Source organism: Apaloderma vittatum, unplaced genomic scaffold, assembly GCF_000703405.1.
Source record: "Apaloderma vittatum isolate BGI_N311 unplaced genomic scaffold, ASM70340v1 scaffold14542, whole genome shotgun sequence".
NCBI classification, from domain to species: Eukaryota; Metazoa; Chordata; class Aves; order Trogoniformes; family Trogonidae; genus Apaloderma; species Apaloderma vittatum.
The window spans coordinates 25066-36964 of NW_009704268.1; the positions used below are offsets into that span (position 1 = coordinate 25066).

Here is an 11899-nt window from a genome sequence, read left to right on the forward strand (position 1 = left end):
CAGACTACTTGTCTTCTTTAAGGGGATTCTAGTTCAAATAAACAGATTTCTTTCTTCTTTTTTTAATCTGCAGAAAAATGTAATTTTTAGTAATAAAGAAGCTAATTTGAAAATTGATTGTCTGAGTATTGTCATGTCAGTTTTGTGATAATACTATTTGTCATTGCTACTTACTGTCACAAAATATCTAATATAGAGCTGCATGACGAGAAATTAAAATAGAGGAAGAATATAGAGAAAAGAGGGAGAAAATTAAAGATAGCCTTAGTGAGGGAAGGGGAATCTTCAAACTAATATTTGCAAACAGTATACTCCAAAGAAATGGAGACATACTAATTCTTGAAAATGCTGAGAAATTCCATTTCACTGAAATCAAAGCAAGGAGCAGAAAGTTCTTAGTGCTTCTAAAAATGGTCATTTCTATGTAGACACCAGAAAGAGGGCTAGAAACTTCTTTAGAAAAATATGCTAACAATTTCAATGTTCAGCCTATTCTGAAAGATAAATATAGACAAATAGTTTACATTTTAGTGATGCAGAAAAAATTAGAAAAAATTAGTAGTGCAAAATTCTGAATTTTAGTACGACCAATTGCATGCAGTTCCCACCCGAGATACATGCACGTATTATTTGTTTTACAATGGCTTCTATTTTCCACTTTTCAGTGGAGTGATGGGCAGAAGATGGTGCTTTAGGACAGAACAAGTCTAGATTTATTGTGATAGTATCACTGCTATTTTGTATTCCATTTTTCTTTAGAAACTGCACCTTGACTTTTCAATTTCAAAACGTGGAGTAGTCTTCACGATTTGACATTTGTGATTCTACTAGTAGTGTTGTAGAAATTCCTTATAAAGAAATTCTGATCTCTCTTTTTTGGTCTTTTTTTTTAATGCTAGGTCTGTGCTCTGTAATGATCCTGACATGTACGAGATCCCTGTGAATGTTCCAGTGGATACCGTAAAACTTCGTATAGAGAAAACCGTAATACGAAGGATTCCAACTGAAGCCTTTTACTACCTGGTAGATCTCAAATACCTGTGGGTAACTTACAACTGTGTAGCCAACATTGATATTAGCAGTTTCTATAACCTGAAACAACTGCATGAGCTGCGGCTGGATGGTAATCTCCTCTCCACTTTCCCTTGGGAATCACTGGCAGAGATGCCCAACCTCCGCACTCTTGATTTACACAACAATAAAGTGACCAGCATTCCCGCTGATGCTGGCCGGTACCTAAGAAACCTCACCTACCTGGACATATCCAGCAACAAGCTGACCACCCTGCCGTCAGACTTGATGGACATCTGGCCCCCCTTCTCAGAAGCTGTCCCGTCCAAGCACTCAGACATTCTGGTAACACAGAGAGTCATTTTGGGTATGTTAAACAACCTGTCTCATTCCTGATTAAAATTTACCTAGGTGTTAAGTTGCAAGGGAGAACAGGTAGGGATCCAGCCTGGGGTTCACGAGAGTGGTCTTTATCTAGGTCAGTCTTCTGGTTTGCTCTGTGGTTATTTATATATTTATTTTCTATTGGTTACAGAAAACTATAAAATGAAGGTAGAGACCTTCTTGTGTGTTGTTGTCTCAGGGCTGTGAAACTGAAGTAAAATTTACAAGATTATGGTCTACAGGAGTACAGGCTATATGGAGTATTCCATATCCATACAAATGCAGGACTTCCAAATACTGTGTTTCTGATGGCGTTTCCCTCATCACTGTATGTGGCTGTGATTGCAACCATGTCTATTTGCAACTGTTTTTTTTCCAGTGACTCACAAGCAAAATAAGTAGCTAGAGGTGATGCTTGAATGAAGTCTGTCCTGAGACGCAGTGCTGCAGGTAGTGTTGGTGGCTCAAAAGGGCCAACTCTGCTCTCACCATGACTCTTGTTGGCATTATGTTGCTCTAAAGCTGACTGATTATCCTGATTTTTTCCCAAATATACATGCTGAATATGAGACAGAGGAGTCTGATCCCTACATCTTCATAGTGTTTTTTAATAGTATTTAAGATAAGTGTTTCAGAGTAGTTTGGCCAGACTGATTTTTTTTTTTTCATATTTTTTTCCCTCTCTCTAGTACACCATCACATCAGTTCTGTTTATCTTATGCTTTCTCTCCATTTCCCAGCCTTGCAGGTAACCCCTTGCACTTCTGCAGTCTTAGAACACGGCTGGAACAGCTCTGTCAATAGTGTTCTGTGTCTATGTAGAAGTGCACATTTTGACATTTTCTTAGTGTAGCAGGTGGAAGGCAAGAAAACCAGCTGTGTCTCTCTACTACAGTAGTTCTATACCCACTGGTAAAGATCTTCCTTGCATTATACTGCCCAGTATTTCCAATTTATTGATCTAGACATCCACTATTCAGTGTTCATTTGTTCAGCTGCTTTGTTTCACAGCAGAAGCTGCAATTTGAAACTCATTCGGATGAGATTGTATGTAAATAACTTAATAGATGGAAGCAGACTGAATGAGTTCTTTGCATGCATGGTAACTGTAGATTTGCAGCGTTAATAGGATATTTACTTATCCAGGATTAAAAAAAAAAAAGAAAAAAAAAGAAAAAGGCTTTAAAAGTAAGTCCAGCTCAGTACCCCTTTCCCTGTCCCACACTGAAGGCTACAGGAGGCAGTAAAGTATGAGCTGACTGTGCTAGATCTAATCCTCATGATGATCTCATGTGGGACTCCCAGAGGCTATTTCGTTTCCTTGTCTTACATAGCCTTCAGCACTAAAAAAACCCCCAAACCAAAAAGCAACCTGAAACTAAAAAAAAAAGACACCCCCCCCCCCCCCCCACCAACAAACAACTAAAACCCCCCCCAACAGCAAAAACCCTGAAACCACACACAATCTTCTCTCCTCCCCTTCCCCCTGGCAACCGTCTGCAGGCTTTTTTGGTGCAGGAACTTTGCCAGCCTCCTCTAGTGCTGGAAAAACCTCTGGTTCTAGCATTGAATTCTCTAGAGACTTGGGGTGTGACCGTTGGATGAGTTTCATCTATGAGCTACCACTGAGTTTGAACACAGATCTCCAGAGGGGAGCACATACTGGGCTTAAAGAGTGACTTGTTTTTTTTTTTTAATGTATGTGCTGGGGGAGGCTCTGTGCAGTCATTCTAGATTCAAATCTGAGAATGCAAAATGCCGCTAGTGCTTGTCTTGCGTTGGGTAAATCTACCTTAGTTAAGCTGTGAATAATTAGCTGAATATTCTTTCATTGATAGAGCCTTCTGATGAGTATATCCCAGTGCTTTGCTATATAAGAAACTCTATAGTCAATAAGAATGCATCCACTTCCCCCAGAGATTAGGAAGTGCCGTGCTTTTTATGTCCTGGGCTATTTTGACAAGCTTAGTTAGTCTCCACTAAGTGTTAGTTTTATTACCTTTATTACTGGCGCTTGCAAAATTGTAGTTACATCGCTTACACTTGCTGCCAGAGACTTGTCCTTAGGTTGCTGTTGATGGGCTGTTAAAAAGCAGTGTTTCAGGAATGAATGGTTGATAGAAACTGTCAGACTAGATATATGACCTAGGAATTGAGATGTCTCTATAAAGCTCCAACCATAGGAGATGTCAGCTTAGAATGACAGGAGCAAGATGTGCTCTGTGACATTGCTTCCTCTCCGACCCCCTTCCTGTCTCTACGTGGAAGAAAGGTGTCCCAGAGGTACTATCCTCCTCCTATGAGGTGGAGATCAGGATCACAGAGGTATGTGGTCAGGAAAGATTTTGAAGAGACCTCTAGCCTGGTGGGATGCAGATCCAGATGAACTGGGCAGTTCTGGTTAAGTCAGTGGTGTTCTTAAAGCTTGCAGCCAGACCGTTCCAGAGTCTTCTTTGGTAACCTCTTCCAATGCTTAACTATCAGGGTAGTGAGAAAGTTTCTCGTAATATCTAACCTCAATCTCCCTTACTGCAAACTAAGCTGATTACCTCTTGTCCTACATGAGATGAACATGCAGAAAGCCTAATTACCATCGCTTATGGTAACCTTTCATAGACTTTCCTTCCTTGTTTGTTACTTTAACTAATCTTTCTTTCTCCAGTTTCTTACAAACTGAGAGTTTTATGGTTTTTTAATTAATTTCCTATCATAGTTACTGATTCTCTTTGGGCTTTTTTTTTCTTCTTTTTTTTTTTTTTAAAAAAGTTTTCCTTTAAAATGTGATGCCCACAATTACATGCTTTGGTGCTCAGTTGTGTCCTATGTGCTCCCACAGCTGTTCTCTGTGGGAACATTCAACCTCCCCTGTGTACCTGCGTGGAATTGTAACTGCAGCCAGAGCTCTGCTAGAAGCTGGAGCAATAAATGCTGGCTTTGTCCTGTCAGGAAAACAGCAGTCAGGTTGTACTTAGTGTAAGCAATTATGGCTTGAGCTGGTTTCTCTCCTAGTTCTGGCAAAACAAGGTTGTCACTTGTATTTTATTAACAAGATCAACAACAGCTAAGCACCAAAATCAAATGTTTGTGCACATATATTTTTTTTAACACCAGAAGGCAATTTTATCTTCAGTGTCTTGACTGAGCATCAAGACAGTTTCATGCAAGAAAAAGTTCAGGTTCCCCATGTTTACTTCAAGGACTCTTGAAGGAGCCATGAACTACTTTTGCTAGGGGACAGCATCTCCTTATTCCATTTTGTAATCTCTTTACTTAGGGTGTTGGGGGTTTTTATTACCTCTCACTAGATGATGCTCCTCTGTGTGGACACTCTGCTAAATGAGAGGCTCAGAGAATCACCCCTGACTCTATCGCGAAGTGGCTCACTCTGACCCTCAGCTAGCTATAAAGAGGTCAGCTAGATGAGTCTAGCTGCATGTAGAGGTGCCAAAAATTTTAAATGCTACAGGTTCATTAGGCTTCCTACTGTTATACTGGGCCATTGGGTAGACGCTGCTTTTCCTGAAACTACTCCCTAGTAATCACTGGGTGTTGGAAATGCTGGGACACAGTGCAGGAAGTGGGCTTTCCTCTTCAGAACCAGGAATCTGAATTTTCGTAGCTTCAGTTGGAAGTGGGTAGGTTGGCCCAAGCTGTGGTGAATATTTCCGTTGTCCCAAAACTTGAATATTTCACACACCGCCATTCTACAGCAACTAAAAATCAGTATATTATACAGGTTACGGTCTGAGACTGGTCACTGATTTACAAAAGAAATATCACTTGTAGCTATTTTGAATTCTAACGTCCATATTGACACAGCATGAGGAAAACCTGCTGAGAAGACTGCAAAAATATGCATGCACAGACACACATATATTTGTCATTGTACATGCAAGCATACATATAAATATGCTAAATCTAGAATAAAAAAGGATATTTAGAGCAGTTTATAATCCATATTTAATATTAAAATACACTGCATTAATATTTGAAATGTATAAATATTTATCAATGTTTGTTTGGCCTTGATTAGTATTTCTTAGGTCAACAAGCTGCCTCAATATTTCTACAAAAATATCCAGGATTTATAAAGATTTGGTATTAACTTTCAGAATGCCCTTTGTAGTTTGGAAGCTAGGTTTACATCCCTGTTTCTGTTCTCTTCATTAGCTAACTGAAGTACAATCAAATTCAGTGTTTTATCCTTGATTCCAGCTCAATAGTGCTTTCATCTTTTCATCTTGTGAATTCACATGACTCGATGACTTACAATGGCTGTGCAATTTTACTAAAAATAATGTGAATACTGTACAATATTGGCAAGACACATATAAATAGAAGAGATGAGTTGTGGAGGTGAGGAAGGAACTCCTGTAGCTGTGTCTGTGTGTTTATGTAAATCCCGCTTCTTTAGCCAGCCCCACTGGGAAGCATGATGGATAGATGAGGTGAGGTGACTGAAGTAACTCTTTCTTTGCACTATAGCACAGAAGTTCAGAGTCTTCTGAGACTACTGCTTTTTTTCTGCTGTTGAAACCAGGCCTTCAGAATGATCTGAGGTAGTCAAACCTGTGTCCCAGAATGGACTATAAAACTATCTAATCTAAGGGCTATCCATCTTTTCTTCATCTTTTCTTCTATTTTGTCAATTTCTGATAATTAGTGTAACAACTTTAGGTCTTCTTTGGACTTTAGGTCTTCTTTGGAGATTATACCTATTAGGAAAAAAATTTCACTGAAATGGTTGTCAAGCACTGGAACGGACTACCCAGGGAAGCGGTTGAGTCACTGTCGCTGGAGATATTTGAAAGATGTGTAGATGTGATGCTTAGGGATGTGGCTTAGTGTTGGACCTGGCAGTGCTCAGTTTACGGTTGGATCTGATGATCTTAAAGGTCTTCTCCAACCTAAATGATTCTATGATTCTGTTTGAAGGGCCTTTGAGTGCTGCTAGTAGTGTTAGAAACAACACTAAATCCCATCCTTTCCTGCAATAAAGCTTGTAGAAAGGTCACAGAACAAATATTCTCAGTAGCGTTCCATGTGAGTGAGAATGTGCTGCCTGGTGTGCGGGACGGGAGCCCTACTGATGCTGCAGATCTCTCCTAATTAACGCTGTGGACCTGGCGTTCCTTCTCTGCCACCTGCTCTTAGCACCGCTGTCCCACAGTTCTGCCCTTCAGAAAACCCAGAGGCCGTGCTGGAAGTTCACACGTGTTTTAGCAGCATTTGTTGCAGAGGTACTCTGGCAATCAAGGCCTTGTTTCAAGGGGATCCTTTCTTCCACTCTTATACCTTAGGGGAATTTAATTTTCGCATGCTTATATAGTCTCTCTCTTAACATAGTGAAGAAAATTGATCACTTAAAGCAAGTGGTAATGAAAAAAAGATAATTAGAGGAATATTGTCTCTAACTACAAACTAAAGAAGCTTCCTAATTTAAAAGATGAGCACAAATAGTTATGTTCATGTACTTGATTGGAGAGACTTTTTATGAGCACAAACAGTTGATGTGCCTAGACATATGGAAAATGTTTGGACGGTATCTCTTTTGCTTGTGAATATACGTATTAAGTTCTCAGGAAAGAATAATTATATTATGGAGATGTTTTTCCTTTTTAAGTTTCCTTTTAAGTTTCCTTGATTGTCCTTCTCCATTCCAGCCGGTATTAGGTAGTGAATAGATGCAAAATCTCTTATGTCTGCAAGGGGTGAAATTGGATTGTGATGTCAAAGTCATAGAATCTCTTCAGGTCAAGTCTTGTTTTAAAGAGCAGGGATTAATTGGGGTTTACCGCAGTTTTAACCAATCACTGCCATGGTGCTTAAAATAACCTAATCTTGCTCAGGTGATAAAAGGAAGCAGCAGTTAATTATTCATATATTGTTTCATCTACAGGTTTCTTCCAGAATAAAAATCTCATTTTTTCCATTAGCTGTTTTGATAATTCCTAAAAATAGCACATTCAACAATATTATCAGGTTTTTCAGGGCTTTTTTATTTTAATTTTGCTTTAATGTATGTGACTCATCCATTGCTCTAATCAGTAAATTCAATAGCAAGGGGTTCTTGCACACCATCCCTCATTTCAAACTGTAAGTTGGGTTTATTGTTAATACTTGAAAAAAAAGAAAAAGGTATGTCCACAAGTATAAGTCAGATGAGAAAATATTTGAACTCATGAGTGATATGCTGTGTGGTGTTTTACCTGGTGAAGACGCTGTTGCTCTGTGAAGGTCAACATGGTAGAGTAATCAATACCAGCTGATGTTTTAGACTTATATTCCTCAGAAGTGGCTACTCTCTTTCACTCACCCTCACCAAGAGGGAGAAGCCTCTCAAAGACTTTGGAATCAAGAAGAAAAGGTTACAGCCTCTAACAGGAGAGGAGACACAGCAATTTTGTGTGTCATCATAAAAATACTATAGCCACCGGCTTTTTTCAGGCTACTTCCCATTTTCTACTCTTCTATTATTCTCTTTGATTTTATTCCAGACTGTCCCAAAGTGAAGCCAGATCTCTAAAAATATTGATATAGTTCACAGCCAGGTGAGAATTTTATTGGCCTAAAGGTTTTCCTTCTTAGCCTTTGTCCTTTTTCAAGGGGCAGAGATGTTGCTGTAAGCTCTAAACTCTTAAATACTCATGTTCTCTGCAAGCATTCAAAAAGGAATCTAAGAAGATGAAACTGTAAAATCCCAAAGGACTAAGAGCACAGGCCGATGACAAGATGCAGTAGCTGTGAGAAGCTATCTTTTCAGAAGGCACAGGCAGGTGAAAATGTATCATCAGCCTGAAGATATCTTCTCAAAGTATTTGCTCCTAGATAAATAGCAAACTTAAGCAAAGGTAGCACTGGTATATTACTATGCTCCTGTAAACTTCTGTGAAGAAATAATTTAGCTTAATAAACATTCATACTGTTATTTCTCACATCTCCAAACACTCCCCCACTGATCAGCTGAACAAAAAAGACAAATTGAAAGAGGAAATATTAATTTAGAATAGGTCTGTGGTTCTCCCTGATTGTACTTGGTGGTAGTCGTACATCATACTGTAATCACAACATCCATATGTTGACTGACAACATTTATTTTTATTTTTCCCCTCTCTTTCCTCCCTGCTTCAGGTTTGCAGGACAACCCCTGGTTTTGCGACTGTCGCATTTCAAAGCTGATTGAATTTTCCAAAATCGTGGACAACTCACTTGTACTTCTTGATCCACTGGTTTCATGTAGTGGACCTGAGAGCCTGGCAGGAATATTGTTCCAGAGAGCTGAGTTAGAGCAGTGTCTTAAACCATCCGTGATGACATCAGCAACAAAAATCACTTCCCCGCTGGGAAGCAACGTTCTGCTACGCTGTGACGCGACTGGGTACCCAACACCACATCTCACTTGGACTAGGTCAGACAATATACCAGTGAACTACACAGGTATAATTGCTCTTTTATAGGAAATAGGAGAGCCTGATATTGTTGGGTTGCTTGTGCTTTGAGATCATTATGAGTAACGACTATTGCACCGAGATGGCAATTGTGTCTGTGCAACGGCTGTTATTAAATTATTTGCCTAGATTTTGGTCTGAACAGGTCCAACAGACTGTTCTGATTCTGGATGTGGTCTGTTATAAGAATGATGTGTGTGAAGGGGGGAAATGGTGAAGCAAGGAAGGATAAAAGAAAGTGGAGATTGGAATCGTTGTGCCCTAACTCAGGAACTGAAAAGTAGAGAGTTTGTCACTGGAATCTACGTTTTGTTTCAAAATATTCATGTTAAGGCTAGTGGGGACACTTAAACCAGCTTTGTAAACACAAAATTTTCCAAAATCATGTTTTCTATGTTAATTGCAAATATTTATTGCTTATTTGCAACACCCATTTGAATGCTGAAGAGGCTGTGATATCATTCTAGCTGCTATGATAGATATTTATGCAGTAACATAAAAGGTTTCTTGCTAATGCCAAGTAGTTAGCAGTAACCTTAAATAGTAGGTCTGAGGACAGTAACAGTCCACAGTACAGAAATATCTTAAGGCAAATGTAATTTCCAAAAATGTTTTAAATAGCTAGTGTGTTCACTGTCAGTTGAAGCTGGTGAGACTTGTATTTCCTAGTCACTTATCAGCTTTAAAAAGTTTGATTTTTGTTTATGTGGTTTTTTTTTATTTGATAAAACTGCTAATTATATTGTAATTCCTCAAGACATTTACTTCCATTTTGGCCCAAGCTGATCACTTTTCTGCAGTAATAAAACATTGTAGGGAGTTCCATAACTTATGGGTTTTCTTTCTGCTGGTTTTGTTTGTTGTTGTGTTCTGGTGGGGGTTTTTGTTGTTGTTGTTGGGTTGTGGTGTTGGGTTTTTTTTAATACATGTGCTTCTTTCTGGCAGGAATAACTTATGGGAAGAAGTATTCTAATAATGTTTACTTCCTCTTTAGATCTCTTTTAAAATGTTTTGCTCTTTGCATTTTCCTGTAGTAATCCAAGAAACACCTGGAGAAGGTGTCAGATGGTCCATAATAAGCTTGACAGGGATTTCATACAAGGACGCAGGAGAATACAGATGTAAAGCCAAGAACTTGGCAGGAATGTCAGAAGCTGCTGTTACTGTCACAGTGGTTGGTGTGGTTACTACAACTGTGTCACCACAGAAGTACGTAAGGAAGCAAGAGGCCGAGAGACAGAATACCACTCAGGAGGAATCCAGCCAGGAACCTGAGCGGACAACCACACCTCTACCCACCACACCAGTCACCACACCAACCACCACCACACTGCTTAGCACGGAAAGATCAACGAGCATCAGGTTTACTGACAAGAAGCAACCTAGGCCCATGCTGGATGGAAAGAAAAATTTGAAGGCAGTGACCAATGGAAGCAGAAAGCAGACGGGGGAGATTAGCAAGAAAAGTCAGGAGACCTTGTTGAACACAGCAGGTATGGCTGAGCAAAACATTACTGTAAAGAACCTAAGAGTGATCAGTGAAACTGATGAAAGAGTGACCTTAACTTGGAAAACTGTCAATGCCACAGGCAACTCTGCAGTGACGGTGTTATACTCCAAGTACGGTGAGAAAGATATGTTGCCTCTGAGCACTGATTCTAGCAAAAATAAAGTCACAATTGATGGTTTACAACCTAGTACTCAGTATATGGCATGTGTCTCACCCAAAGGAGTGCCACCTACGAAAGAGCAGTGCATTGTCTTCTCCACTGATGGATTAAATGAGGAAAGCAGCTCTCAGTTTTCTATTTTGATAGTGGCCAGCAGTGCAGCATGCGTGCTTGTTTTACCTTTGATATTCTTCTTACTCTACAAAGTTTTAAAACTTCACATCAAACCAAAAACTGCAAAGGAAGCTGACCTTGCAAAAGAGACCTATGTGAAATTTGAAACACTGTCTCTGAAGCCTCGAACAGTGAATGCAGGAGACCAGCTCTGGGCACGAAGGTACACAGATGAGTCAGAAAGACTTCTCCTGTGTTCTAGGTCAAGCATGGATTCTCAAATGACCTTCAAAAGTGAGGGCTCTAGGTCTGAGTATCTGTGTTGAACATGGGTGAAGGTGGAGGACATGGAATATACAATAGGTGAAGTTAATCCAAAATGATACTGCATCTGGAAGCAGGTTGGTGCTAGGTGGTGGTCAGAACATATCTGGTGTATTGCAGTTTACTGGATGGGTAAGGGTGGTGGGTAGGAGGGAGAATAGAAAAAATTATTGCCTATTTATTTTCTTTTTTTATGTTTGTGACTTTAGGCATGAAGGAATGTTGTTCTTCAAAAGACAAATAACAGCATGAAATGGTTGCCTGGTTAATGATCTATTTTTTTGTTTTCATTAAAACATCATTCTGGTTTTTTTTCTCTTGTTTTACTATATAATGTGTTAGTTTAATATATAAAATATTATTCACAACCTTTATAAAAACCATGTACTTACAAATAGAAAAAGGTTTACTTGTATTGAGGTGAAAACTTTTTTTGAGTTTTCATCTTGCATCAGCTTGGGCTTTGAGATGTCATACATCTCTGTTTGTATGGTGTCTTGGACTGGAAGTGATCTCAGGTCAATCAAAACTGGAGCTTATGGACACTTGGAGCTTATGGACGCTTGAAGCTTATGGACACAGCTTGTGGACAATTTAAATGTACAATGCACATCATATTGTCATTTTGCAGATGCTATGGCAAAGGAGTTTCATTAGTATTGTGAAGCTCAGGTAAGATACCATTATGACTAACTCTGTGAGAGATACTAGGTATTAATAATGTTAATTCATATAAAATGATCTTATTGCAAAATCTCAGCCTTAGAATTGACTTGGATGCGTATGTCTATATACCTCAGTTACAGAAATCTCTGTACAGAAAAAAAATGGTATTGTGTAATACAACAGACACTCTTATATACCTATGTATTACATAGGTATATCACAATATTGTGCACTACACTGTAGTAATATAATACATTTTGAGATACACTAAGAGGAGGTCTT

The 11899-nt window shown here is 39.1% G+C and overlaps 1 protein-coding gene across 1 annotated transcript in view; it reads left to right on the forward strand.

The window, feature by feature from the left end:
• The window catches only part of LRIT3 (leucine-rich repeat, immunoglobulin-like and transmembrane domains 3), an 11351-nt gene extending 398 nt beyond the window's left edge, over window positions 1–10953 (forward strand). Inside the window, exons 2-4 of the mRNA XM_009865000.1 lie at window positions 900–1378; window positions 8527–8832; window positions 9878–10953. Of these exons, the coding sequence (XP_009863302.1) occupies window positions 900–1378; window positions 8527–8832; window positions 9878–10953 (1861 nt within the window). The remainder of the gene's footprint in view (window positions 1–899; window positions 1379–8526; window positions 8833–9877) is intronic.
• Window positions 10954–11899: the final 946 nt, after the last annotated feature.